Raw genomic sequence first — 27,900 nt, 5'->3', positions numbered from 1 at the left:
TTCAAGACAGCTTGTGTTACTGTATACCCGGCAGAATGCGTTGAACTGACAATCAATTTGAAGTGTTCAAAAAAAGAATCAATCCATTCCAACCAAAACCATTGTCCATCAATTTTGCCTTTGGTGTCACTCTAAGTGTGGCATAGTACTGACTTACAGGACGCCACTGTTGCTATGAAGAGACTCACCTAGGCGCGAATGGGTTTTACCCTGCACATGAGTCCTGGCTTCTCCCATAAAGTGTACGACTTTTGGTTAGCCCAGTCCTGACTTTCCTCGCAAAGCTCCAGGTCAAAGTGCCAGAGAACCTTGGAAAAAATAATCCGCATCTCGTGATAAGCAAGGCTGCACTCAAACATTAGCCAGCGCACCCATATCCACAGACACGGCTACTCACTTCTTTCCCAGACAGTTGCGCGGCCCGAACGAAAAGGGCTGCAACACGTCCCGCCGGTCACTCTCGTACCCCGAATTCCCAGGAAGCCACCGCTCCGGAACGAACGCGTCGGGATCCTTGAAGTTAAGCGACGACCGATACGCAGACCACTGATGGAGCGAGACCGAAGTCTAACACGCAAAACCAAAGTCAGCACACGCACGTACGCCTCCCACACCAACAGGGGCAAAGCAACAAAGAAAACGAACCTTCGCCGGCACCCACTCGCCGCAAATCACATTCCCGCCCTCCGGCACCTCGCGCAGCAGCCCGATCGGGACCGGCGGATACATCCGCAGCCCCTCCTCAAAGCACGCATTCAGATACGGCAGCCGCGGCAACCTCTCCAGCGCCAGCTCGTCCTCGGACTCCACGCCGCGCACCTCCTCCACCACCTTCCGCATCTTCTCCGGGTTGCGTAGCAGATAGAAAGTGAGGCCGCTCAACAGCGTCGCCGTCGTCTCCGATCCGGCAATCATGAACACGGACGAATTCGCGTGCATCTCGTCCAGCCCGAGGGCGCTCTCCTGCTTGGCGTTCAGCACGAGGCCCCAGATGTCGGGCTTGGCGTCGCCCTTGGCGAGGAGGCGGCGGTTGACGCGCTCCGCCGAGTGCGCGAAGTGCTCTTGTTGCTGCTGCACGAGGGCCGCGGGGATGAGGGCGCCCAGCGCCGCGCCCAGCAGGGGGAACGAGAGCTGGATCCGCTGCAGGTGCTGCGTCTTGATGTTGCCGAAGACGGCGGCCACCCATGGCGTGTAGGAGGATTGCTCGAGCAGGCCGAGGGGCTCGCCGAAGGTGAGGTCGCTGATGATGTCGAAGGCTGCGGGGGTGGGTCAGCGCGTGTGCTGCCGTAACGAGAGGGAGAGGATGGTATCTCGGGTAGGCTTACTCGTGAAGTTGTACAGCTTCACCATGTCTAGACTGTCGTGCGGATTCTCCTTGGTCAAGCGGTACATGTTCCAGATCAATTTGTCGGTATACCTCTTGATCAAGGGCTCTTGCAGCTTGAGCGCCCTGTCACTAAAGGCGTTGGAGAAGATTCGGCGCAAGCTGCCATGCTCTTTGGCATCCGGGGTGTTGATTATGTGGTTCGCGTTGTTGATGTCTTTGGAGTAGAAGCGGTGAAAGTCCTTTCCGTTCTCTTGCTTGCCAGCGCTGCGGTGGCCGTAGATATCCTTCCAGGCCTGAGGATTGATGTAGCTGAGTCGATCGGGCCCGATACGGATGACCTCTCCATAAGTCTCGTGTTGTTTACGAGTCCAGGGTTCGATCTTGCCGCTGTAGCTGATGGCCCACCAAACCAGGTCGGTCGTCCAGGTAAACTTTGGTCCAGGATCTTGGCTCAGCCCGTCAGTTTGCAACTCATAGATATTAACTGACCTCATGGAGACTTACATTTACTCAACGGATGAAAGTATACGTTGTATACGGCCGTGGCAACGAGCTTCACGATTAGCTGGCGCTTGTCAGCTGAATGGTTACAGACAGGAGGGACATGACTCCTCGTACCAGAAGTACGGAGACACCAAACAGTAGCGGAAGGCCACCGATCTTCAAGATTCTGGGGGAAAGCTCGGGGCTTGGGTTGGCAGTGGTTTGGCTACTGAGGCTGTCCATGTTTGCGGCGGGAGGATGGGATCGGGGGAGGTGGCTTGAATAGCTCCACCCAGAGTAGGAACGCTTGCGGCAGTTATATAGATCTTTGAAGCAGAGCATCTCAAGTCTCATCCATGCCCGTATTGCGCTCTTTCATGTATTGTGCCAAGACGGAGAACGGAAATCCATAGGTCCGAAGAGTGTTCTCCCCGAGAATGAAGTAGGAGGTATTGGAGGCCGCGTAGCGCTGACGCATGGGATGAGAGATATTACCAAGGAAGTATCCTGACGAGAAAGGGCCCTGGGTGGCTTTCGAGGGACTGCCACCGCAGGCCGCAGTGGTCGACTTTGGTGAAACATGCAGCCTTTGTCAAGCGGATCCACTGAACACATTCAACCCCGCATCTAGACGCCCAGCACCCAGTTCTTCGCCAACCCGCAAACATTACTGGCCTTCGGATCTGGAACGTAGCTTATTCCGGCGGCCCATGATGTCGATGCACATGTGGATACGGGGTTGGTGAAACCGTAAGGGCGGCAGTGAGAGGGGCGGCCTTGTCGGGCTCAGATTATTTGGCCCTGAAGACAGGAAAAGCGGGCGCCAAACATGGCACGTTAAGATTATTATAACATAAGTATTCTAGAAGAGAGCGAGGACTTCAGGGATAGGCCGTAAAGTGGTCCGTGGTTCGCTCGTCTGGGTTCAGTTTTTGCCGAGACGTGCAGTGCAATTGGCCGAGACATGCAGTGCAAACTGCGGGGCATGTGTGCCGAATCCTTGTCGGTTTCTCGCCGAGTACTGGCTCGTTCCCACTTTCTTAGGCACCTTCGTTGCGTACCGCGATTTTCCTCTTCTCTTAACCGCTACCAACCCACTACAGGTTATACCCAGGCCTTATTTGATACGTCAGAAGCCGCTCTACCACTGAGCTAGCGATGATGGAAGGGGAAGAGGTTTTGGCGACTTGTATAGCAACAGTGCCCCGCAGTCTATCGGCTCCTACCGCTATTACCTTCTCCGCCGCTCTTCCACCTTTGCGCCACCTCACCGAGCGGGCCAACTAACCAACAGGCCGCCGCTATCACCTTCCCTGCACATTCCCACCACAGCCGCTGCCATATCCGCCCTTATCCACGACACTGCCGTGACACACTCATCTCCATGGACTTCTGACACAACAATCCTCACATGACAACAGCAGCGAGCCAGCGAGCCAGCCAGCAGCGGCAGAGGAAGTGAGCACGAGCCGAGCGCGGGTCCCCGGGCGCATCGAAACGGGCGCATGCGACCGGCTGGCTGGGCTGGCTCGCCAGCTAGCTCGCTCATACGGTAGTGCACCATCATCCTCCAACGTCAACGACGCCGGCCCGTCCTTCGTTCCCTCTTCTCCGCTACCTCACCAAGCTTCCAAGCCGCAACACCACCACCCCAGCTCAACGTCACGCTCACTCGGTCGAACACAAGGGGCGCTTGAAACGCAATACCTGCTCGTGCCCAGCCACCCGGACGAGCCATCTGCTCCCCTCCGCCGACCGTGCTCCTCCGATGACCGTGGTAGGCCCTGCTCTCTTTGCCACGGTTCGATGCTCCCCGCTGTCACAACGCTGCTACACTTCCAAACAGACAGACCGCGGGCAGCTGCTCACCTGCTCGAGATGTTGGTTATACGGGACGGGTTTGACCAGCGCACAGCGGCGATATGGCGGTGCGGTAACGACTTGACACGAGGCGACTCGAGGCGTCGGGAGTATATGTAGGAAGGTGGGGTTGGCAGGCAGTAGACGAAGTAAGCAGCGCCGGCAGCGGCAGGGTGCGCGCAATGCAATGACGGTATGGGATACTTCCCACAACAGCAGTAGCGGTCCGCAGTGGAAAAAAGGCGGAACGCGCCAGCAGCGTTTGGCAATGTCGGAGCGCTCGAGATGGCGAGGAAGAAGGACAATGACGATGGCGAGCTGGGCCGGAGGTTTTGGCGGGCAGGCGGGCAGATCAGCTGGACCGGCCCCGCCCGAGCCCGACCAGGATGGCGTAGAGACAACGCTGCGTCTGGCTTGGAGACATGTTAGTCGTTGAACGGATCAAGGAATTGTGGATGAACGGTGGAAGTAGATGGCGTGGCACGAATGGAGCGGCACCGGGCTACATGATTACCCTGCACAGAGTGGCACCTCCGATCGTTGTCAACAATTTATTCGCAGTATCGGATCTGGAGATGGTGAAGTTCACTTTTGGTAGAATTGTTATACGATGCACAGGAGAGTTCCGCACATAGACCTGGTGGTGTAGGCCTAAGAGGTCCTGACATCGATGTAGACTACAACGGGTTCAGGAGTAATTGACTTCTGCTACTCGCGGAAACTCAATAGATGATCATGCTCTATAAATTGGAGAACGAGGCAGACATTCGTAAAATCCTTATTCATAGCCATATCCAAGGAGTCAGGTTCACATCCAACGGTGAGCCCCAAGAGATGCCGGTGACAGGCCGGCAGGTCAGCAGAAGCGGAACACATCGACGGCAGTCCTCGGGGGTTCATCGTAATTGGCCGCTGCGCCCACCGTAGCCTCTACGGTTGGCTTTAGGCGTCATGTGGAGAGGTGGAGAAAACATCGTGCGTAGCTAGTAGATGTCTACCATGCCTTGTATATGTATCTCCTCCATCGTGACTGTAGCCGATTTGATCCTCGCTGGCTACTACCATTCCAACAATCTGTTTATCGCTGACTATATGGCCCGATGGTACCCAGTCCATTCATTGTTCGGGCTTTCGCTATCTTTCTATTGAGCTGATGTATCCCTCCTCTTTCCCGCGAGAGATATCCGCCACGGCGGTTGACAGAGGTTTCAAGCATCCAAGCCCTATGTGCTCCGCCGAAGACGCGTGACTGTTCCAAACTCATGTGGTCGGATCCATTGTTTGGACGCGGATAAGCCGAACAAGGACGGTAGTACAATTCGACTACTCTTCCTTCACCACCACCACCACACAACAGATGTAAAACATTTAAACTCAGCGTAGACAACAGAACATTAACCACTAACGATGGCCTAAAAGCACGGGATCTCCGCTTGGTCTTTCATATCAGATTTGAATTTTTCGTCGGGATGACGGGTTGCTATCCCACTACTATGTATCAGCTTGCCTGGTTGCGAAAAGGGAATCACATCAAAACCACATCACATTCCCTCAAACCAGAATCTACGGCATGCGCTTGCCTCAGTGCATCACGAGGTTGGTAGGGACCACGCCGCCGATGACGACTTTGCTTCATTTGCATTCCCTAGACGACTTAATCGAAGCGAGCGACGTAGACGCCGTGGACGCAGGAATGGCTGTCATGATTGACCGTATCATCCCGCCATCCTGTGCTGGCGTCGTAGTCCCATGTTACCGACAGCCTGTCGGTTGGCGGAAAGGCACGGCGCAAGGCCTCAAGGTCGTGCGACAGTAGGATGCCGTCTCCAATGTACCAATGGACGAAGCCGTACAGGGAAACGGCCACGCAGAAGGCAAGAGACAAACAGATCCATGCCGAAGGCTCCATACGCTCTTCTATGGTGTCGATGTTCAGGGCGGGGTTCTTGAATCTGTCAAGGATTCGGGTCAGGTGTAGTGGCCAAAGCAGCTGGAAGAACAGAGCGTCGAAAAAAGTAAGAAGCCAGTAGAGTAGAAGAAGCAGGAGATTTCCAAGTATGATAAGAAATGGAAGTATGATGTTGATGACGGTTTTTTCGCCATTATTAGCGTCCTCGCGCACGTCTTTACCGGACATTTTAGCCAAAGCTGGTCTGAGAATTCGGGGAAAGGGTTTTCTTGGATGAATAGAAAGCTCAAATGCAAAGGGCGAGGAATAAGAGTAATGTAATCTAAACACTGTTTCTAAATCAAGCGTGATGCTTAAAGCGATAAGCTACAACGTCTCCGAACAAGGTTCATAACACTTATCGGCAGGAATACCTCTAGAACGGCAATTCCAATGCTGGTCCACAATCGGCTCACCTGTAGTAGTGAAGCAGAAACAAGATCACTGCAGATGTGAGAGTATATTTTGGTGGAATGAATCCACCTTTTTTTTTCAGCCGGTAATCAATGCATACTTAAGCATGCCCAAGTCAATACCGATCCCGATGTGCCCAGTACCCATCTAGCAGCCACAATGAGCCATCCGCTAGCCTATCACGGAGGAAGCCCCCGCCAGACACCATCACTCAGAGTGTCCGTGATCATGTAGCTTCCGATCAAAGCCGAGACCTCATCCAGGCTTGCCCCCATCTCAGCTCGCCTCGCATGATACCAAGCGCACTCTGAAAGCACTATAGTCACCCGGTTTCGATGCCTCATAACTTCAAACAAGGCGACAAACAAATTGTCCTCCACCTCCTCCAGCGCCACGCCGCGACCTGCTCGTAAGCCTTACACCTGCTCCTCGCAACGAAGACGTCAACAATACCGGCGTCTGAGATGTGTACCAAGTCTTCCAAATAACCATTAACCGCCTTCGTCGCGATCGGCTGGACCTGCAGCGCGTCTTCCTCGGCTTGCATCCGGAGGTTGTCGGCGGCGCGGCCGGCGGTGTGGGTCTTGCACATCTCGGAGCGCCGTGTGCAGGGAGAGCATGTCGGCCTTCAGCTCGGCTTGGTCGGTCGATGCGATGATGTACTCGGCGAGGCGCAGGGACTCCTCGCTCTAAGTCGCTTAGCAGATGCGGCCTTCGGCGGTATAATAGTTATAAGATAGCGTGCGAATAGCCGATAAGAGTAGCGAGAATTAAAGACTCGCGTCGCTTAAGACTTTCGAGCTTTTTACCCGATCTATTACTAGATCTTACGAGCGACTTAGAATCCGATAGAAACGCGGGCCTAAATAGTACTTACTACGAATAGAGCTATCGCGAGCTAAGGCTTAAAAATTAGCGGAACGACGAAGATAACTTCTACCGCCTTATACCTAACGCTTTCATCCTGCTTTGCGAGGAGAGGGGAGACGCAAAGTACAGCGAGGGCGACTGCCCCAACCTTCGCTTTTCTTGCGCGCGTTTGCAGGTTCGTCTTGATGGTTCAAGGTTCGGCGTGAGGATGGAGTGGAGCGAGGTGGGCAGCGTCCCGTGGAGCTGGTTCCGGTGCTGCGATTTGCTCGTGGCCACTTGGAGCGCGTCCATATGACGGCCAGTGTCGAGAGGGCTCAGAAGTAGTATGATTGCGCATTTCTCGTGAAAAGCGTTTCCATCACATTGAAGAAGAACGCCGCCACCAAGAGACTCTTGGCAACGGTCTTCCGTAAGTGAGTCATACTTGTAGGCGTAAAAAGAGTGGATACCGCGCTCGAGGGAAAGCCGTGTCTGTGCGGCAACAGCGCGTAGGTAGTGAATGAACCGCTAGCGCGTTGCGATCGCGCATAAAGCGGCGACGAACCGGTAGACCTGTTTACCAACCCCTGACGCCCCTTCATACCATCGCCTCTACTCTTCAGCCACGTTTCCCCTCAAAAGACAAGATCCACCGTCTCCCACCAAGTCAAGAACAATGCCTAAAGCCTCCGTTCCGGACGAGGAGGCCTGGGTCTACCCCGGAGTGCCTAAAAGGGATACCCTGACGCGGTACGTCTATCGCGAGCTACGAAAAACGCAAGACTAACATATGACAGCTTTCTCCACTCTGGCAACTATTCCGACCTTGTCATTAGTTGTGGAGATCGGACTTGGAACGTGCACAAAGTCATCGTTTTTTGCCACTGCGGGCTCCTGGAAAAGGTATACCGCAAGGACTTGCAGGTACTTACCTTCTGCCCCGTCCTACTCGCCAGCCTCACCACGGTCCTTCATCTGCCCGGTAACGGCTATTCTGATAAGATCTTAGGCACAGGGGTCCGGCGTTATCGAGCTCCACGACGACCACCCCGACGCCGTGGCGGCCATGCTAGAGTGGGCCTACTCGGTCGACTCGCAGCAGCCCACCGCGCCGCCTAAGCCGAGCCCCAGCGCGCAGACCCGCAATGCACAGATGCTTGACTGGATGCACCTCAACGTGCGCGTGTATCTTCTGGCCGAGAAGTACAGCATGAGCTCCTTGCGCCGCCTGGCCTGGATGAACATTGCCATGTTGACCGACTACTACGCCGTCCACTCTCGCGACGACGCTATGCACTTGACCGAGATCGGTGCCCTCATCTACGCCAACACTCCCGACGTTGCCGGCCAGAAGCTGCGCTACATGTTCGTGGCCCACGTCTGGGTCAATCTCAAGCTGATGTATGCTTGCGGCAACTTTCGCCTATTTCTGAAGGGCGGCAACACGTTTGGTGCGGACCTTGTCCGTTACATTGCACAGGATATGGAGCCGATGGACGCGGATGATGATGAATATGATGGTGGCGATGCCGACTATTTGCCGCCGGACGACGAGACGGAGTATGAGGGTGAGACTGAGGCTGAGGGTGAGACTGAGGCTGAGGGTGCGTCTTCTTCGGATTGCGACGATATGGACTGTGAGCCTTCTTCTGACTACGGCGATATGGAATGTGATCCTTGCTCTGGTGACTCGACTGCAACGATGGAGTAGTCGGCCATCTGGGATCGCCGTGGCTTCGTCTCCAATAGACATTCTCTGCGTTCGGCTACGGTACAAAGCGGGGAGAGGTAACTTACGAGTAATGAAGAAAATTGTGAAACTCATTGAGCATTTGGCGAACGCCCACGTGTGATACGACCGGTAAAGTCATGTTTGCCTTTTCTTATGGAAGAGGCTGATAGCAATTGCCAAACGTCATGCAATGTTTGTCTGAGTCTGTAAAAATTGCCAACCCTTGCTGCTGTGCTCCCCGTTTACTCCTTGTCCGCTTATCAGAGGGACCTTGTTCGTTGCTGGGAGGATAATTAATCTTTACGACAGAAGACGATAGAATTAATCAATCTGGCAGAGACCCTGTGCCTTACTCATGTGAATAGTTTAGTAGGATAGTTGGATGGCTATATGGCGTGCCTACTCACGTCTCGAGCTGCATCTCGAAATCTCTGCAGCGTATCCGAAATGCACGTCTCATGATCTACAACAAGAGCATGGCCGGCCATTTTGACCAAATGGTGGAGCGTGCAAGCTGTCCATAGTCTGTTAGAGAGGGTGGCCAAGGGATTCGGCTCCTCTGTAAAGCTTCTTTGTTGTCAGTCGGCTCACGATGAGGAAGAGGACTCACAGCAAAATGTTTTCCATACTTCAAACAGGCAAACATACCTACACTTTTTGTTCTACGTCCATTCTGCTTGACATCGTATGTGAAACGCACTGTTTCCATTTGATATCCTCCACCACGTAGAACTGCATTTTCCTCTTTCAACTTGCACTCGCCCGTGTTTGGTGCCGCTTGCCGGTAGGATTCCCTTGGGAAAGCGGCTTGCTGGTGCAGACTGCTTTCCACGGAGACCATAAAGATGTTTCCCTTCCTTTGAGGGGACGACGACGCATCTCCCGGACTTCAAGTTGGATTGGACGAGAAAAGTTGGCATGAGAGTTGTGTTGAGGGTTAGACATCCGCCGCCGCCCGAAAGCCTGCTGACTACAACGGACTAGAAGCGCATACGATGGTCACGTCGCTATGGGCGCTTACCACGCTTGAACATCCTTTCATATACAACGCACGCATATCACAGTGGACCTTACCGGTAGTTCGGCACTACCGCGAACCTGTCGGAAGGCCACGTTGAGTCAAGACTCCATGGAATTCCACCTGGGCCAGCTTCTTCGACATTCCGGTAGTGTTCGGAGCATCCGGAAGAACGTCCTCTATATACATTGCATTGCCATGACGGCGTTGGTAGCAGGATTACGCATTAAAAGTGTTACCCGAAATGGGCCGCGATGATAACACAACAGGTTGGCCTCCAAACCCACTTCCATCCAGCGTATGTGTTTACGGGAGGTGTGCGTCAACATTACACTGTACTCGATCATTGACTAAAATCTGGTAGCTATATAAACGCCAACTTCCACTCCAAGTCGATCAAACCTACAACCCACAATTTACAGTGCTGTCAAGATGAGCAACTTCAACCCAGCCGATCTCAACATGGAGGGCCTGCAAGCGGAGAACAGGCGTCTCCACAACGCCAAAGATTTGGCGCGTGCCACGATCGCCCGCCTCCAGGGCCAAGTGGCAGAAAAGGAGAAGAACATTATCGACCTTGAGCTGGCTAGCTCTCAGAACGAGGACCAGATCCAAGAGCTTAAGCATGAGAATGACCGTCTCGTGCTTGAGATTTCCACCAGCCGCTCTGAGAATGCCGACTTCCAGAGCACTGTCGACGACCGGGTCATCGAGATTTCCCGCATCCGCGTGGAGAACGAGTATATCCGGCGCGACATCGACACCCGCAACGAGGAGCTCGCTAACACGAGAGCCAAACTCGCCACCGCCAAGGACCTCCTGGAAGCTGCCAACAGCCGGGTCGACCAGCTCACCAATTGGCACATCTGGGCCACCCGTGACTCGGACAATCTCGAGGCAGAGCTGGCCACCGCCCGCAGCACCATTTCCGACCTCCAGGACAAGCTCGTCAACCGGGACAACTCCCTCTCTACCGCCGATGCAACAATCAAGGAGCTCGAGGGCAAGCTTGTCGACAGGAACGCCTCCCTCACCACTGTCCGTGCCGAAAGAGAAAACCTGCAACACACCCTGGTCGACCGCACCCGCCACGCCGAGAACCTCGAGACGGACCTAAGCAGCGCCCACAACGCGACCACCGACCTCCAGCACAAGCTGGTCGACCGCGACGCGTCGCTCGCCACCGCCAACGACAACCTCAAGAAGACCCGCTCGACGCTCCGCATCCGCGAAGCCAGCCTCGCCACGGCCCGCAGCCAGATCGAAAAGCTGCAAGCCGCCAACACAAAGGCCAAGGCCGACCTGGCCCTCTCGGCACGCGAAACGCAGACCTTACAAGACCAGCTCGCCCTCAAAGAGGACACCTTGAAAGACCGCACCAACGACCTCGCCGACGCCCACACCACCATCGCCGCCGCCAACCAGCGCGCCGCCTCATCCCAGCGCGACTGCGCCGCCCACGCCGCCGCGCTCGCCCTCTCGCAAGCCGACGTCACGCGTTTGCGCGACCAGCTATTAACCATGATCGAGATACGTGAAAAAGAGTTGGCGCATTCAAAAAGGGTGGTCGATCACGCATTGGAGGTGGAGCAGCTCCTGCGTGAAAGGACTACGCAGGTGAGTCGGGCCGGCGAGGCCATCAGGGATTTGGAGATGCGCAGGGCCGGGGCTAGGGAGCGGGAGGGGGAGGCGAGGCGCCGCGCGGATGAGATGGAGAGGAGGCTGTGGGGGGCGGAGGAGTGGATGGTGTTCGAGAGGGACCTGGGGAGGGCGTGTCGGACGCCGTTGCCGGAGGAGACGGAGGAGGAAAGGGAGCGGTGTGCCGCCATGTGAAGAGGGGTGGCTGGGAGTGCTTGGTGCGGTTCTCGCTTTGATGGATGGTAGTGTCTGACGGTGTTTGGTGTTTCCAGCGCGCTTCGGAGCTACGATGTTGATCGAGACACTTCTCTCGTGCGTATTTCTCGTGCAATGACGAACGCCTAGGAAGGCATTCCTCCATGTTGATCTATTTTCTTAATAAAAACGTTCTTTGCATTGCAATCTTTGATTCTCCAATCGAACCTGTTGCCGTACACTTGTGCTTCGTAAACTGATCATTTGTGACACGTGCCGATAGGAGTCGCGATAAAATTGGATAGATCGAATTTCATCAATTTCAGCTATCTAGTGCTCTTTCACAAGCCTGACTAATTGTTTGCTGCTAGTTTCCCTCTTCGTGCGCCGTTTGACTCCCAACGGATGATAACACAAAAGAGGCCCTCAGGGAATATTCGTGTTAAGTATATATACGTCGCAGCTGTCTCGAAACAATGCACTGTACTTATACATAACTTCCATCACTATATACACGGAAACAATGCAATCTTTCTGTACATCCACTCCTTATCTATACCTATATATTCCACCTTCATGTCCGATCAACTCCAACCAACTACACCGACAGGACAATGAGCACTCCACCCTCAACCATGAGCACCTCTCAGGGTCGCCAGGCCCAGGTCCAATCTGCCTACGGAGATCTTGCCGCCGCACACCATGCCATCCAAAACTCGGTGGGTACAGAGGAGGAGAGGAGGAACCACCTCGAACGGTTCCATATCAGCGCCCTCATCGCCATCAGTGACCTCCGGCAGGACATTGCAGCGATGGACGATATCATGAACACGGACTCCAAGACGATTCAAGGACTCGAGCGCTCGCTCACCCATGCTCAGAGCGAGAGCATGAAGTTCCAGGAGTCCCTCGCCCAAGCCAACCGTACCATTCAGACCCTTGAGGATGATGTGTCTACCAAGGACACCGCCATCCGCGCTGCCGACTCGGCCGCCGCCGCCACTTCCGCCCACGAGACGGAACTCCTCGATACCATCACCAGTCTGCGTGACAGGGTCGATAAGCTCCTCGCCGACCACGGCCGTATTGAGGCCGACCTCCGAACCGAGCTGCGGGCCGCCACCAACCGCGCCGCTAGCCTGGAAAACCGCGTCAACCACCTCTTCGCCCTTGTCGACAGGGCAAACGACCACGCGGCTGCCATGAGATCGGAGCGCGATGTCGCTGTCGCTGCGGCGAACGACCGCGCTGATGGTCTGAGCGCCAAGCTCGCTGAGGTTATAGCGGAGGTTGCGCTAGAGAGGGCGTGCGGCACGCCGCTGCCGCCGGATGAGGAGGATGTGGATATCATGAGTGGCATACCGGATGTGTGTGTCGTCATGTAGATGGGATGGCTACTACGAACCTTGATCATCTTTTGGGGCAGGGCGCTGGTGATGCTTGGAGTCACGGGCCGCTGTCTTCGATGCATGATTCGGAATGGGGAAAGTCGTGACTCAATTTTCACGCAAAAGTTCCTGTTTGTACTTTGTTTTCAGTATGTTTCTTTGGGAGTGTCGTATGATATCAAGAAGGAAAAATCAAAAAAAAAAAAAGCCAGGTTTGATACCTGCACCAATTTGCAAGTTGGCGAGACCAGCCCATTCGCCTTGGGTAATGTTGTGATTGTTGACATAGGCTACGAATTTCCGTCCCAGTGCAGCTCGATCCGGACGCCAACGATGGGCTTGGTTCAGCTAGAAAAAAAGATTATTGAGTTCTGCATGCTTGCCGTGTTCTCCGATTGCCTCTGTAAGGAGCAGATGCTTCGACAGACTCCTTGGGGGTGTTTGCGTTGCCAGGCGGTAAGCTGTCCGATGTACCAGGCCTGTGCTGACCCCTCTAAACATCTTTGCAGGTTCCGTCGGTATACTGTGGTGCTGGTCGACCTTCGGTAATTCCCTCGACCTAAAACGATCCACCTTAAGATGTCATTACCGATATTGCCATTTATGTTGTTTAATCAAGTATGGTGCAAAAGACGAATATACAGCACCATTTACGTGGGTAGTTAAAACCTATAACCGGGTTCAAACGTATAATCTTTAAGTCTATATCTATATCTAGATAATCGATTCGACTGCCTACGTAAAGAGACCTAAGAACATGTTCTTTATTTCCGAACATTGCGTCTTTCCTATGTAGAGTTGTTCTAATATTTCACATCCTATTATCTCGGCAGGTGGCAGTAAACTCCTGTGTGACGTAGATACGGATGGGTGATTTCAATCATCGCTTATCGTAGCACTGCCCTCGAATTGAGTTTGCCGATTAAAGTGTCAACTTACAAATTCGATAAACATTATTCGTATGTTTCTTTTTTACCACTTCAGCCTCGACTAGGGAAACAAAGCAAGGACAAAGAAAGCTTTTCACAAACATATAAATACGGCTATCAAAGAGCCGTGTGGCTTCGACTAAGCAAGACACAGCTACCGTCCATGCTTCTAGAATCATAATGGGAGTACTTACATATCGATTTTACTAGAGGACGTAACGTTTCCAGATTCTTCCAATCAAACTGTTATAGGCCAGCAAACTCTTGAAGGAACATTCTAGCGAGCCCCCACCGCATCAGGTACATATAAAATGTGTAAACCATTCATTTGTTAAATTGGCTCCTTGCTTCTTGCGCAAGGTATATGCTGAAAACAACTTTCTTCCAGTCCAACCTCGGATCTATATTTACGAACCCCCGAAATGCTATTAGATATTAAGTTGTCGCAGTGCCCGCTCCGACCACCAACATGACCACGCAGCTGAAATCCCTTCCTATATACATCAATAATGCTCCTCTAAACGCGAAGATCGATCGCGCCACCCCGAACAATAAGGACTCGACCACGGCCAAGAAGCAGCAGGAGCTCCGCCCCGAGCTGGCTGAGATGCGCAAGAAACAACAGGCCAACAAGGGCTCGCGCAACACCGTCTTCGAGCAGATCAGATCGGATGGCCAGCCGACCAGGCAAGGCTTGTACGACGAGCTCGCAACAAGACGGAGGCAGACATGTTCAGACACAGAAGCAGGACCATGATCTCGCAACAATGCCAGCCCGCATCCCACTATATCACCGCCGCCTCCCGCAACCGCATACTCCTCCCTCCCTCCATCCCAACCCCACCACATCACAGACACGACAATGTCCCACCACTCCCGCTCCAACAACGGGCCCGGCGCCTTCTCCTTCTTCCTCTACACCGACCGCTTCGCCTTCATCACGGCCGCCCTCCCCCACGCCACCTCCCCCCACGGCAGCGACGTCCCCGCCCACGAGCGCACCTGCGCCATCTGCACCGACGCCATCGCGCCCTCCAGCACCGTCGCGCGCATCTGCCCGACATCCTCCAAGCACGTGACGCACTGGCTGTGCATGCTGCGGTGGCTAAGCACGTGGTCTAGCGACCTGGGCACCTACCACCGCACGTGTCCGTCGTGCCGCGCCGTGCTGTTCCGCCTCCGCCACCTCTCCGTGCCGCACGCGCTCGAGACCGGGCCGGGCGCCTTGAGAGCCGCGAGGAGAGAGGTTGATGGCTTGCGCGGGCGGATTTCGGAGGCTTGGGACGACGCGCTGGAGGAGGCGCAGAGGCTGGTGCCGGCGACGCCCGAGCTGCCGTTCGTGAGCGGCCGAGGGGTCGGTGCTGAGAACGAGACAGATGAGGCGTTGGATGCGGCGGCGCCGCTGAGGCATGCTATGGATGGACACTTGCGGTTCGCGCTTGTTACGGGTTTGCTGGCGAACACGGCGCAGGTCGAGATCATGCGCGGCGGTGCCTACATGACGGAGGATTTAAGGCAGTTGCGCGGGTTGCTCGATTTTGCGGTGACGCTGCGCGAGAATCTGGGCCTGCCGCGGATGCCGGACGACGCGGGTGTGACGGTGGACTCGGACGACGAGTACGATGAGTCGGATGTGGACGATGAGTTGCCGCAGCCAGACGACGGTGAGGATGGGTCGCCGGAGTCGGATTATGAGATGCCTGTGTATTCGGACCCGGCGATGGATAGGGACACGTCGCAGGAGAGCGGGGATGACAGCGGGGATGAGGATGAGGAGATGGCCCAGGATAGCGAGTATGAGGAGGAAAGCGAGGATGAGGATGAGGAGATGTGAAGTTCAAGCTTAGGTGTCTTTTCGTTGTCTTGGATAGAAGCCGAGCAAGTTTTCTCGAAAAAAGAAAAATCAAAAAACTAAAAAGCGGTGGTAAGTTTTTACTACCATCATAATACTGCGGAAATAAAGTGTCAGCGTGAATTACAGGTGCCCATTCTTTCGTGAAATGAGTACACATTAACAATATCCCAGTCGTCCCTCCCTGGGCAACACCATCACGGCCAATGGAAATGTAGATCCTCTGAGTGCGGAGCCGGTTCCGCCCCAGTCAGTGAGAGGAACACCAAAATGTTGCCACCAAAGCAACGACAAGGGTGAGATGACGGTTGATTCGACAGCGAGATATGCACTGCCTAGAACGGTTTAGCGTAAAGTATACATGCATAGCTGCAGGAAGGAGGGGTAGATAGCCAGATAACAGCCGTTGCCGACGACATCTCACCTCCAACAAACAACAATGGATCCGTCCCCTAGAATCGCCCTGGAAGCCGACTCCAGCGAGACGACGCCGCTTCTGGTCAGCGCGCATCAGGAGCAGCGCCACTCCGACGACAGCAGCAGCCCACCATCCCTCCTGCACCCAGAGCAGCAACGCCCTCCCCGCTCCAACCACCGCTTCTGGCCTTATGCTGCTGTGCTATGCGGCGCCCTCTCGCTGGTCGCAGACTTGGGCGATGGTCTGACTGCCGCTCCCGAAGTGCGTCTGCTCGAGATGGCTGTCTGCAGAGACTACTACCGTGCGCGCGATCCGCACCTGATCGGGCCGCCGCCGCTGAGCTACGTGCGTGAGGAGCTGTGCAAGCGCGATGAGATCCAGGTCGAGTTGGCTTATCTGCGTGCGCTGAAGAGCTTGTTTGCGGCTATTCCCGGTATGTGTTTGGAAGGCTTCTTTGCTTCTTTGTTCAGCGTTGGGTGGCCATGTGTGGTGGTGAAGGAGGGACGCGAATGAGAATGATGGCTGACTGCTCGTAGGTCTCTTCTGCACCCTTCTGTTTGGAAGACTTGCAGACGTGTGGGGGCGCAAGCCTATTCTGTTGTTGGGCATGACAGGCCAAATCCTGACCTACCTCTGGGTTATTCTAATATGTAAGCTCGTCCATCTCACGACTGAAGCAGTGTTAAAGCCCCGTTATCCTAGGCTACTTCCACGAAGTCTTCCCAACGAGACTCATCTGGGCATCCGCCATTTTCCAACTCATGGGAGGCGGACACCGCAACATCTCAGCGCTGATGAACACCGTCATCGTCGACGTCGCTCCAGAAAACGCTAGGTATCACCGCTCCTGCCTCCATCCGTGACACCATCCGTCTAAGAACCTCGCGCTCCAGGACCTCAACCTTCTATCTCGTCGGCGCCTTGATCCGAGTCACCGACATGGTCTCCGCCGCGGCCGGATCCTGGCTCCTCTCCAAAGACCTCTGGCTCCCATTCAAGATCAGCACGCCCATCCTCCTCCTCTCGCTCCCGACCATTCTCGCCCTCCCCGAAACCGCTCCTCCCCGACCCCCTCGCCGCCGCCACAACAACGTCAACATCACCAGCCCCCCCACCTCCACCAGCGCGCCCACCACCACCACCACCACCAAACCCAAGCCCCGTCTCTCCCCCCTCTCCCCCCTCCCCCTCCTCCCCTCAACCGCCGCGGCCGCAAAAGCAAACCTCCCCCTCGCCCTCACCCTCCTCACCATCTCCCTCAAAACCTTCGCCCTCATGTCCACCCACCTGCTGCTCCAATACGCCTCGCGCACCCTGCGCCGCCCGCTTTCCTCCATCGGCTACCTGCTCTCCCTCAAGGCCTTCGTCTCCCTGCTCGTCCTGCTCGCCCTCCCCTTGGCCACGACGGCGGCTGTGCGACGGCGACGGCGACGGGACGGAGCCGGTGGTGGTGGTGGTAGCAGTGCCGTAGTGTGCGTGGATGCGTGGGTAGCGCGCGCGAGTCTGTGCGGTTTGGCGGCGGGCAGCGGGATGGTGGGGGCGGCGAGTGCGGTGGGGGGCGGATCAGGAGCAACGGTGATGGTGGTTGCCGGGCTCGTCGTGGGGTGTGCGGGGAATGGCATCACGCAGACGATGAGGGGGCTGGTGGCGCATTTCGCGGTGGCGTCGACGGGGAGGGATCAGGGGGCGGCGTCGGGTGGTGGTGGCGGCGATGACGACGACGACGGTGACGGTCGTGGAGAGGGTGTTGGGTCCTCCCGCTTGGGAAGGCTTTATGCTGGCGTTGCGTTGTTGGAGCTGGTGGCCGTGTTGGCGGGGGAGATGGCGTTTGCGGCGCTGTTTGCGCTTGGGACTAGGTTGTCGTCGGCGGGCAGAGGAGATGGGAGGGAGAGTGGGTGGTTGGGGTTGCCGTTTTATGCTGCTGCGGTAAGTCGGTCTTTTCTAGCGTGTCGGCCTCGTGCTGGTGGGATTGGGACATTGAGCGTAGAGTCTTTACTGACCCCGCACAGGTTACTTTCTTTCTCGGCTTCCTTTGTGCCATGAAGATACCTACCACTGCGTCTGGTTCCCGAGGTATCTGAGGCCAGGCTGCCTTGGCTTCGCGAGTCAGAGCTGCTTTGGTAGGGATTACGTGTCATATCTTGACGCTCTCCTGCAAGAACCCTGTTTCGTGGCATATTCTTTGCCTACCGATAGACAGACTCTCTTTACCTCGTTGTCAATCTTTGTTTATGGGGATTTGGAGTAACTATGGGTTTCGCACTTTTTGAACTCCAAGAAAACCTAGATATTCGGTAAATTCTGACTGCTATTCCCGGATGTGGTGCCCGTCCGCGCTTCTGATTTCCTAGTCCGGTATATTCGGTCGTAAGGCTTTGTCAGATGCCGGAGTTTTTGAGCTTTGCAGTTCTTGAAATGATGCTGACGTTCAGTCTACGGAAGGATTAAATCCTTGCGTACGGATGTTTTAAAAGCTGTCCAAATCTTCGGCCTTCATCGAACCTATATAGTTGCTTCAGCTTTCCATGGCTTGGGCCCAAACCAACAGCTTGAAAGAGATAGTTTGTTATAGAGAAGAAGACTAGGCGTCCCAGGAGATGGCTTACAGTCTAGATGCAACTGACCGGAATCAATAGTCTCCATGACTGGTGCTCTACGCGGCTAAGGCTTGCACTTCGACGGACCGATCCTTACGCTTATTTTGTCAAGATGACATATAAAGCCACCTTAAGAATCCTAAATACTATCGAGAGCTACTGGACTCTTATGTCCATCATCTGTTACAAAGTCGTTTGGAAATCTCAAAACCATGCTCGTGGTGGTAATAACGCAACAGCCTCTGCGCAGAGTACTGAATCATACCATAGACCCAACATCTCCGTTTTTTCGACGTCGACTCTTCCCAGCTTCTTTGAACGGATGTGTCTCACGTGCTCCCTGATCAGGGTGCAGACAGATCAATGGAATCTTCCAACAACGGTAACGACGCGATGGGCTATGCAGTCTGGACCGACGCTTCTGGCTCGACGGCTAATAGACTCCCGCCTGATGATGTGTCCGTCGCTCGGAAAAAGCCATTCGCTAACCTCTAACCGTATCCCGCATTGCCGGCCTTGCAGACGGTTCCAGGCTTGGTTCGACCGAACCTTATGCCTGTACTTCCTCCGCGTGATGCAACAATCTTTTGGTAAGCGAGCCGGAAAAAACCAACTCTCGTCGTCATTAGCACGGCTTCTGGCGGTGTTTCCGACGGTCTGGCTCCCGGCGACAAGGTACTCTAACCGCGTATGGCAGACCCGGCTTTGCCTTCGGGTAAGGCTGTGTGCTAAATCCAGCAGAGTGTTCTTTGTCGACTTCTAGCCGATGTTTACGCCTGGGACGCTGATGATACTACTCCAGATGCGGCTTTACTTTCCTAGAACTAGAAGTCATCTCCACGGTGTTGACGTCAGAAGGGTCGGCTCACGTGTCAGAGGTTGGGACGGATTGGGCACAGCCGAGATCTAGACCGGCAACGACGGCTGGTAGTTACCGAGATGGTTGCTGGAATAAGGGTGCCGCTAGTGGCAGGCGCCGCTAGTGCTGATATGGAGGCTCAGCTGAGTGCACTATCCGTCTAGTAATGTAGCGTACCGTAGAGTTGCTCTTCCTGGGTTCTCCCCGGGCATCCATTTCAAATGGGTACATGGGCTATTGGGAGTCTAACGAAGCATTTTTCCTACGCCTGAGATTTTACTTGTACTTGGCTATTTCGCCCTCGGTTTCGAAACCAGCAGGAAGTTGCATTTCTGTGCTCCTGCATCCCTCCTACCATCGATAAGTTTCTAACCCCGCATGGAACACAAAGACCGCGCAGCATCCGCTGGGGATGTGGATCGGATCCTCCAAGATGTCGTCGTTCCGGCAGATCTGCTACGAGCAACACCTACCAGACGAGATCCAGAAACAACAAGATGGTCTTCAATCACAGCCGGGCCGTCGAGACCGCCGGGGGCTCAAGCAATGGCCAGTGTGGGAAACGGGCGTTCCTACAGCATTGCATACGGGCCACGCCCACCAGCCATGACATCGCCGCGGACCTCAATCGCCCGACCCGGGAGCTTTGATTCCCCCAAACCGACACCAAACGAAAAACAGCCAGCGAGGGAGCCAAACACATCCACCGCTCTCAACGAACCCGCCCTACCTTCGCCACGAGGATCCTTTTTCCATCGGAAAACCCAATCCAGCGCCTCCAACCACGAAGCGCACGAGTCCCGCATACCTCAACGACTGAGCGGCACCGCTCCCGCCATTAAACCCGCCCTACCATCGCCACAGGCATCGTCCTTCCGCCAACCCGCCGGCTTCAGCTCGCGGCGGCAGCAAGGCAAAAAGCCGCGCACCCTCCGGCCAATCAGCAACATCGCTCCGCACGAACGCCCTCCTCCGACGACGACCTCGCCCCTCAGCTCCTCCTCCTCATCGCTCCACCCCAACAGCGCCAGCGCCAGCCGCACGCCCGGTCTCGCCTCCCCACCGCTCAGCGGCATCGCCCCCGACGAGGTCGTCCAGCAGCGTCGCAGCCGCCCGAAATCCGTCGCCTTCGCCACGGGCAGCAGCAGCCCAAGAGCGCCGCCGCCGCGACCGATCAGTAACATCGCGCCGCACGAGCAGCAGCCGGGGTCTCCGTCCATCCTGCGCAGCCGCAAAACATCGACTGCAGCTCCCGGTAGCGGCGGCCTCCTCACGCCGACCAGCGGCAGCGCCCGCCCGACCTCCATCGCTTTCGACACGACCTTCCGCGACTTCGCCTTCGGCGCGCGCTCCCCCTCCTCCAAGACCGCGGGGGGCGACCGCACGAGCAACACGCCCTCCGCCGGCGGACCCGGGCGGCGCAAATCATCCTCACTCCGCATCACGCCCGCGACGCCGACCTCGCCCAATGGCGGCAATGACCCCGAGCGCGGCAAATCCGTCGTGTCGGCGGTCAAGCAGCGGCTGGCGAGCGTGGGGTCGGCGATGCGGGCGACGTCGGTGTGGCAGCTGTACGACGCGGCCAAGGCGCGGGGGAAAGCCGTGCAGCGCGCGCGGTGGGCGCAGTGCCTGTTCGAGTATGGTGTTTATACCGGGCTCGCGGCGGTGGTGTATTTCGTGTTCGTCGGCGTGCCGCTGTGGAAAGGCGCGGTGTGGTGGCTGCATTGGGTCGTGAGTCGCAAGTTTGTGGTGCCGGGCGGCTGGAGCGTTACCGTGGGCGTGGGGTTGGTGTGAGTTGTTCCCCCCTCCCTCTATCTGTTTTGGCTCTTTGTTGCCTTTCCTTTCGCCGATTTGGTGTGGGGGAGGGGGGATGTGCTGGTGATGGATGGGTGTGCTGATGTCGTGTGCAACAGGCTGGCGTTTGCGCCGCTGCTGATTCTGTTCGAGAAGGAGCCTCCGCCGCGAGTCGAGGCCGATGTCGAGATGACGTCCGGGGTTGCGGACACGGCGCTGATCATCCCGTGCTACAAGTCGGCCGGGCTGATCGCGAAGACGCTGGATGCGGCGCTGCTGACGTTTCCGGCTTCGCACATCTTCGTCATTGCGAACGGGAACTCGCCGACGCCCATCGACGAGACCGAGGACGTGTGCAGGCCGTACGGCGTCAACCACGTGTGGAGCCCGGTCGGGTCGAAGATCGTGGCCCAGTTCGTCGGCTGCTATGCCGCCAAGGGCTTCAAGAACGTCTTGTTGATCGACGACGACTGTTCGCTCCCGGGAAACTTTCCGGTCGTGTCGGAACGGCTGACGGGGAAAATCCAGTGTGTGGGCTACACCATCAAGTCGGTCGGTCCCAACTCCTCCAAGGGAACCTTCTGCCAGCAGTAAGTCTGCATCCGATCCCACCAAGGCCGTAGGGCTGACACACTTCGCTACAGAGCCCAGGACTTTGAGTACAAGCTGTCTGGTCTCCAACGGGCGTTTTCCGGCAAAGTCGGCTCCGCAACCTTCCCCCACGGCGCCATCTCCCTCTGGGACCGCGAGTTCCTCACTCACACTTTCCACCATCACTCCGGCTTCTCCGTCTCCGAGGATTGGTTCTTCGGCCACAGCTGCCGCTCGCTTGGCGGTCGCGTTATCATGTGCTCGTCTGTCTTTGTCGAAACCGAAACGCCACCCGCATTGTTCTGGACCACCGGGAGTGCCAGAGGCGGCTTCGGCGAAATGACCGTCTTCAAGCAGAGGTTTGTGAGGTGGAACTTCTTCTTCGTCGCCGGCGTCTGGTACAACATGAAGTACATCCTGTTCAGCTGGAAGCTAGGCTGGTGGGAACTCGGTGCCAAATGCTTCGTTTTCCAAGAGGTATCTGCCCTCCTTGCCTCCAACTTCTTTCTCGTTTTTACTCACTTCCATGTCAGGTCTACGAATGCCTGCTGTACCTCCTCACACCATTCATGCTGCCCATCTCCCTCCTCGTCCGACCCGCCTTCTGCGGATATCTCATTGCCGCGACCCTCGGCATGTACTTTGCCAACTGCGTCGTCTTTAACGAAATCCATCTCCGGCTTCGCAAGGAACGCGTCTCGTGGACCGTTCTGGTATTCTACTACGTAAGAAACTGCTTGCCCTCCGCCTCACCTTTGCCCACTAACAAAACCAGATGCCATACAAGTTCATCCTCACCCTTGTCAACGTCGCATCCTGCTACTGGGCAATGTTCAAGTACGCCCGGTACTTTGCCCGCCGCCACCTGAAGATTGTCGAAGACGAGGCTGCTGTGGAGATTGTTTTACGGATGGCCGAACGGAAGCCGAGCGAAAAGGGCGGTGATGATGACGCTGCACTTGGTGAGAGACGGTTGACCATTACAACCGCTCCTTCCAAGCGCATCTCCATGCGTGTCTCCCGAACAGAATAGTTATCTGTGTGATTGAATACAGAACCGACTTCATGCCCTTAGTTGCTCATTCGGTGTTAGTAACTTAGATGTATCTTCTGTACACAACACATTACTGTCGCCGACGAGCTGATAAAAGGGAGTAATGTCTGCAGCCATCTATTACTTGCGTTACAGCATCGACGAATAAGGCGGGAGTGGTAGGAACTCGTTTGGCCTGGGGTCCTAAACATATGCTCGATTCATTGATGCTACCCAAAGTTGACAAAGGTACCTACCACTCACCGCTCCGCTCTATCTATCCCCATCCAGGCAGCAGCAGCCATACACCACAGCCCCCAAAACCAACCACCCAACCCCTCTCACACCACCGTCTCAATCCCCTCCAGCCCCGCCACCGCCTCCCCAAACCCCTCCTCCGACCCCCCACCCCCAACCACCCCCACAAACGCCTCCAAAACACCCAGCACCCCCCTCCCCGCCACCCCCGCCCCAACCGTCCCCACCACCTCCCTTACCCCCTCCGGCACCCCCCCATGCCCAAACACCCCCTCCACCAGCGCCGGCAGGTCCGAAAACGTATAATGCGCCGCCCCCTCGAGCTGGAGCAGCCTCTTCCACCCCCTCAGCCGCGGCCACGCGGCCCCCCACGTCGCGTCCGTCGTCAGGTCCTTGCCTGCGTGCGCGAGGAACAGGGTGCGCTTCTGCGAGACGACGCTGGTGTTGGAAGAGGAGGAAGAGAAGAACACCGAGCCGTCGATATTAACGGCGCCCGCGATGCGCGCGTCCTGCGCCGCAGCAACCAGCGCGGCGGCGCCGCCGAGGGAGTGGCCGATGGCGATGGCGAGGGCGGGCGGCGCTGGTGCGCCGCCGCATGCGGTCGGGCGGAGGTGGGGGTGGGAGGGAGGGGCGAAGGTGTCGAGGTGGGATGGAGGGGCGAAGGCGTCGAGGACGAAACGCATGTCCTGCGCGCGCGTGGCGACGGCGAGCCGGATCTGCGCGTCGGACGAGGCGATGTCGTCGCCGGCGACGAGCGTGCCGTTGGGGTACTCGACGGCGGCGGCGTCGTGGGGGTGGTCGATGGTGATGACGGTGGCGCGGGTGGCGGATGCCAGGGCGGCGGCGAGGAGGGTGTAGAAGTGGCGGGGGGTGCCGAGGGCGGGGGAGAAGAGGATGGTGGTGGGGGAGGTGGGGGAGGTGGTGGTGTTGCAGGTGGCGAGGTCGAGGGTGAGGTTGGTGATGGTGCCGGCGGGGAGGCCGTAGGCGGCGCCGAGCGTGGCGTCTTCGAATTGCGCGGTCTTGAGGGGCATGTAGGGTGTTGGGGCGTATGTCGTGCAGGTGTTGGAGGCGGGGCGGAAGATGGAGATGAGTACATCGCGCGGTTGCGAGGTGGAGGCGAAGGGGTCCTGGCGCGAGTGGTCGGTGAGGAGCTGGGTGGAGCGGGAGACGTTGAATTGGCCCAGAGAGAGGGAGCTGGCCTCGCGGGCAACGAGAGCGAGCAAGACGACTGGCTGGAGCTTGAGAAACATGATGGAAGGTGGGTTGGTTGTTGCACTCGAATGAAGACGAATGGAGGCGTACTTATAGCCAAGTCGTGCGAGACCATAGACAATTGGAATGTCCGTAAAAGTAGCATACTAGTCTTTTGTCATCCACTGCGCTCCGCTTGAATGCGGCTGGATATTTCCCGAGTTGGCGTAGCGTCGCCAAGCCTCGGGCCATCAGTAGTCTGCTCCGCTTGGGTGCGCTCGAATGCTTCCCAGATTGGCTTAGCCTTGCCAAGCGCTCGGGGGCTGAGGCAGCACACAGCCTTGCGCCCCCGTCCTCGGTCGCTTCTTCTCACTTTTCTTCCGCAACGGGAAGAAATCAAACGCACCTAATGCCTCGTGTTGGCCCTTTCGACAAGCGAACTCACGTTCGTCGTTGTGCCAATTGTCAACGACGCAAGATCAAAGTCCGCCCTTCGCCTCACTCATTCCTCGGCCGTCAAGGTGTGCTAACCATGTGTCATCAGTGCGTCGGTCCCATACCGTGCGAATACTGCAAGAAGACGCGTCAGTTTTGCTTTCGGAACGCGTCCGACAGGCACGTCGCCGCGGTTTTTGTGCCATACAACCAGCAACAAACAAACGCACGGATCCACCAAGACGCAACCGCCATTCTGCCAGTGAACTTGGATGTCGGCAAAGATTGGGAGCTCGCCTATTTCTTTGACAACTTCCTCAAGACCAACGAATTTGCAGCCGATCTGTGGGGCCATGTCACACCCCATCTCTACGAGCTACTGCATACCTCGCCAGCTCTGAGAAATGCCATCTCTGCTGTGGCTGTGCTGGATTCAAGCCGCAGACCGACTTCCCGCTCTCCCGCAACCGAGTCGAGGACCCAAGTGAGCGCTTTGAAAGCCTATTCAAGCTCGATGGTAGCTCTGCAATCGAACGTAGACGCCAAAGGAGCGACTGAGGATGTGATTTGGACGACCTTTTTCCTTGGCCTGTTCGAGGTAAACACCACTGATCCATTCTGTGCTCATTTCTGACGCACTCGATCTAGTTGATGATGGGAGGTAGCTCGGAAAACTGGGACCGCCACTTTCTCTACGGCACATCCCGCCTACTGCGTGCCTGTGGCCCCACGGCCTTCGAGAAGGGTCCCAAGAAGACCATGTTTCTTACATTGCGATTCTTTGAAGTCTCGAGGAGTTTGCTCTATGACGAGTCTTCCTTCCTGATGGACCCGGAGTGGCGCTCCTTGCTGGCGGCCATCCATGAAGAGGCGGGAGCTGATGGACATCTCAGCGAGACCGTTCTGGACATCATGCTACGCTGTTCTGACCTGTGTTCGCGGTGAAGATACCCAGATCGCCACATCTTCATTTCATCCCGACTGATCGGTCTTAGTCTTCTACGGTGTTCGCCAGACTACACCGACTTCGACGACTTCGCCCACGAAGGCGCCTGTCTACGAACCGTCGTCGAAATCGTCCTGCAAGGCAATCCCGCGCCCGATCCAAAGTCGCCAAACAATTTAGCATCTTTCGCATTCCTTCACGCCATTTCCATCTATCTCTCCGGCATCTTCGACTACCGCTTGCATCTGTTCTCCGCTCCTCCAATCGCGGTTCTCGCCCAAGACAGAGTGAAGAATCACGTCGCCTCTATCCTCGATGGCGTCGAGATTGCCCTCAGACATTCGAGGCTCTGCGGCCTGCTGTTTCTTTTCCCTCTCCGGGTCGCCGCTGCCCGGGCATCGGATCCTTTGGAGCATGAGCGGATCATGAAAGCCTTCAAACACATTGGACAGCAGGGGTTTGAGATCGTTCGCGTGTTCCAACACGAGGTTGAACAAGTCTGGCAAGGAATTGTAGATTAGCGCACATGTTGTTCCCCGTGAGCAGAGGAAGCACTTATCAACATTCACTCAATATGAGATACGCGTACTGTCAGCCGAGGTGAGAGAGCTGGCTGAGTTAGGAGCCGACGTCGTGGTCGGTATTCGGGCCGTCTGGCTGAGCATGTCATGAAATGACCCCAGATCCGGGGCCGCAGCCCCACCCCCACAAAACACCACGACAGCGCGACATCACGTCCACGCGCCCCAACGTCAATGTGGCGCACGTCAACGCCGTCATACTATATCGAATGCGTCATTTTTCTCCCCGCTACGCTATGAAAAACGGCTCGGGTGATGGATTTACGTGTAGTGGGCTGGTTAGCGTGGCCGCTTTTGCAGCCGGGATCTATCTCAAATTAAAAGATCTAAAGCTCTACAACCCGCATCAAGCCAAGTGACCATAGGTTCATGTGTTTTAAACCTTGCAGCTTTATTCATACCAGCATGCACTACGCTAAGGGGATGACAAAAGACAGAAGCCACTCACCGCGTACGAAATTTGTAGGTATTAAAATATAAGATCTAGACATAGACTAGCATCTTTCGTTACACGTGGTGACGCGTTAAACGAGGCTAGTAAGTGGAGATATACCACAGCGAACGACGCATCACAACAATGCCAACTTAAGCAAAAACACAGAAGACGCCCGTCACCTAAGAGCGCCGCCGCCGCCGCCGCCGCCGTCACCGACACCGACACCGCCACCAAGCATGCGACGAACGGTTGAGGCAAAAAAAAAAAAAAGGCAAAACTACGAGCCCCGGCGGTTGCCGGAGCCCGCAGAACCCCCCCTCTAGCCGACCGTAGGCCGTCGTTGGTAGGGATTTTTGCGATCCAGGGTCCAGGTGGCGGTGGTGGTGGGAGTAGGAGGGCGGCGGCGGGGGTGGTGGTGGTGGTCCAGGTCCAGGTCCAGGTCCAGGTATAGGTGCAGCCGGTGCCGCCCACGCGAATCGAACCCGTGGGTTGACTCGCGCCTCCCCCCCCGGAGGATGTAAGGGAGCCTAGGGCGTGCCAGCGGGGGAACCACCCGGCCAAGCCGGCCGGTCTTGACAGGGTAGTTCCCCCGCTGGCGGATAGTGGAGGATGTTGCCGGCGTGGGTTATATACATTGCACCGCCTCGCGAGACTGCTGCACCAACCGCGCGCGTTTCCGGCTGACCGACCGGTATGGAGATGCGTGCACCCCGCGCCCGGAAAACTTTTCTTCTTGTTCTTCTCCTTCGTCTCTGCCAACAGTCGGACGAAGACGTCACGAACTTCTGCAACCTCACCGCACTTCCACAGCCGACATCAAATTCATATGCATGCCATGCAGCCCCGGTAAAGTCAAATTGCTAGGAGTAGATCAGCGAGACATTGTTCGCATGCCTGCCGGCACAGGTTTCTGGTGACATAGCGGGCGAGTCGCGTTTGGACCTCAGCCTGCGCTTGCTGGACCCCCGCCGCTCCCCGGCAAGCACCAACGTCGCACCGCCGCCCTGACCTCTCCCTCCCGTCTGCCGCCTACCCCACAACCAACCCACCATCTCCCCGCCGTGCCCTCTGCAGTCGCCGCCCACACTGTCGCCATGGGCAGCCCGAGTTCCCCAAACAAGAAGCCGC

At 56.4% G+C, this 27,900-nt stretch overlaps 9 protein-coding genes across 9 annotated transcripts; 6 read left to right on the top strand and 3 right to left on the bottom strand.

Annotated features, from left to right (window-relative positions):
• Window positions 1-393: 393 nt before the first annotated feature.
• SLS55_010424 (uncharacterized protein) lies at window positions 394-2,053 on the bottom strand (the record flags this gene model as incomplete). Its single annotated transcript, XM_066781806.1, has 4 exons — window positions 394-567; window positions 646-1,256; window positions 1,326-1,777; window positions 1,923-2,053. The coding sequence occupies 4 exons, from the start codon at window positions 2,051-2,053 to the stop codon at window positions 394-396; spliced, it is 1,368 nt and encodes a 455-aa protein (XP_066628089.1).
• Window positions 2,054-5,324: 3,271 nt separating this feature from the next.
• Window positions 5,325-6,624, bottom strand: SLS55_010423 (uncharacterized protein; the record flags this gene model as incomplete). The annotated part of the gene is made up of 3 exons (XM_066781805.1): window positions 5,325-5,622; window positions 6,035-6,062; window positions 6,453-6,624. The coding sequence occupies 3 exons, from the start codon at window positions 6,622-6,624 to the stop codon at window positions 5,325-5,327; spliced, it is 498 nt and encodes a 165-aa protein (XP_066628088.1).
• A 933-nt stretch (window positions 6,625-7,557) lies between these two features.
• Window positions 7,558-8,592, top strand: SLS55_010422 (uncharacterized protein; the record flags this gene model as incomplete). Its single annotated transcript, XM_066781804.1, has 2 exons — window positions 7,558-7,605; window positions 7,891-8,592. The coding sequence occupies 2 exons, from the start codon at window positions 7,558-7,560 to the stop codon at window positions 8,590-8,592; spliced, it is 750 nt and encodes a 249-aa protein (XP_066628087.1).
• Window positions 8,593-9,829: 1,237 nt separating this feature from the next.
• On the top strand, window positions 9,830-11,464 carry SLS55_010421 (uncharacterized protein; the record flags this gene model as incomplete). The annotated part of the gene is made up of 2 exons (XM_066781803.1): window positions 9,830-9,837; window positions 10,054-11,464. The coding sequence occupies 2 exons, from the start codon at window positions 9,830-9,832 to the stop codon at window positions 11,462-11,464; spliced, it is 1,419 nt and encodes a 472-aa protein (XP_066628086.1).
• Window positions 11,465-12,099: 635 nt separating this feature from the next.
• SLS55_010420 (uncharacterized protein) lies at window positions 12,100-12,849 on the top strand (the record flags this gene model as incomplete). Its single annotated transcript, XM_066781802.1, has 1 exon — window positions 12,100-12,849. One exon carries the CDS (start codon window positions 12,100-12,102, stop codon window positions 12,847-12,849), a length of 750 nt encoding a protein of 249 aa, XP_066628085.1.
• A 1,401-nt stretch (window positions 12,850-14,250) lies between these two features.
• BFR1_3 (multicopy suppressor of BFA (Brefeldin A)) lies at window positions 14,251-15,615 on the top strand (the record flags this gene model as incomplete). Its single annotated transcript, XM_066781801.1, has 2 exons — window positions 14,251-14,512; window positions 14,636-15,615. The coding sequence occupies 2 exons, from the start codon at window positions 14,251-14,253 to the stop codon at window positions 15,613-15,615; spliced, it is 1,242 nt and encodes a 413-aa protein (XP_066628084.1).
• Window positions 15,616-16,072: 457 nt separating this feature from the next.
• SLS55_010418 (uncharacterized protein) lies at window positions 16,073-16,914 on the top strand (the record flags this gene model as incomplete). The annotated part of the gene is made up of 3 exons (XM_066781800.1): window positions 16,073-16,484; window positions 16,588-16,701; window positions 16,754-16,914. 3 exons carry the CDS (start codon window positions 16,073-16,075, stop codon window positions 16,912-16,914), a joined length of 687 nt encoding a protein of 228 aa, XP_066628083.1.
• Window positions 16,915-21,388: 4,474 nt separating this feature from the next.
• SLS55_010417 (uncharacterized protein) lies at window positions 21,389-22,925 on the top strand (the record flags this gene model as incomplete). Its single annotated transcript, XM_066781799.1, has 5 exons — window positions 21,389-21,396; window positions 21,421-21,891; window positions 21,946-22,369; window positions 22,426-22,617; window positions 22,668-22,925. The coding sequence occupies 5 exons, from the start codon at window positions 21,389-21,391 to the stop codon at window positions 22,923-22,925; spliced, it is 1,353 nt and encodes a 450-aa protein (XP_066628082.1).
• A 341-nt stretch (window positions 22,926-23,266) lies between these two features.
• SLS55_010416 (uncharacterized protein) lies at window positions 23,267-24,415 on the bottom strand (the record flags this gene model as incomplete). Its single annotated transcript, XM_066781798.1, has 1 exon — window positions 23,267-24,415. A coding segment is annotated over one exon (1,149 nt), but the record flags the coding sequence as incomplete, so codon positions are not given.
• Window positions 24,416-27,900: the final 3,485 nt, after the last annotated feature.

This window comes from Diplodia seriata (genome assembly GCF_021436955.1).
Source record: "Diplodia seriata strain FDS-637 chromosome Unknown scaffold_12, whole genome shotgun sequence".
NCBI classification, from domain to species: domain Eukaryota; kingdom Fungi; phylum Ascomycota; class Dothideomycetes; order Botryosphaeriales; family Botryosphaeriaceae; genus Diplodia; species Diplodia seriata.
Note: the sequence above shows the minus strand (reverse complement) of the source record. Positions and strands in the feature narration are given on the sequence as shown.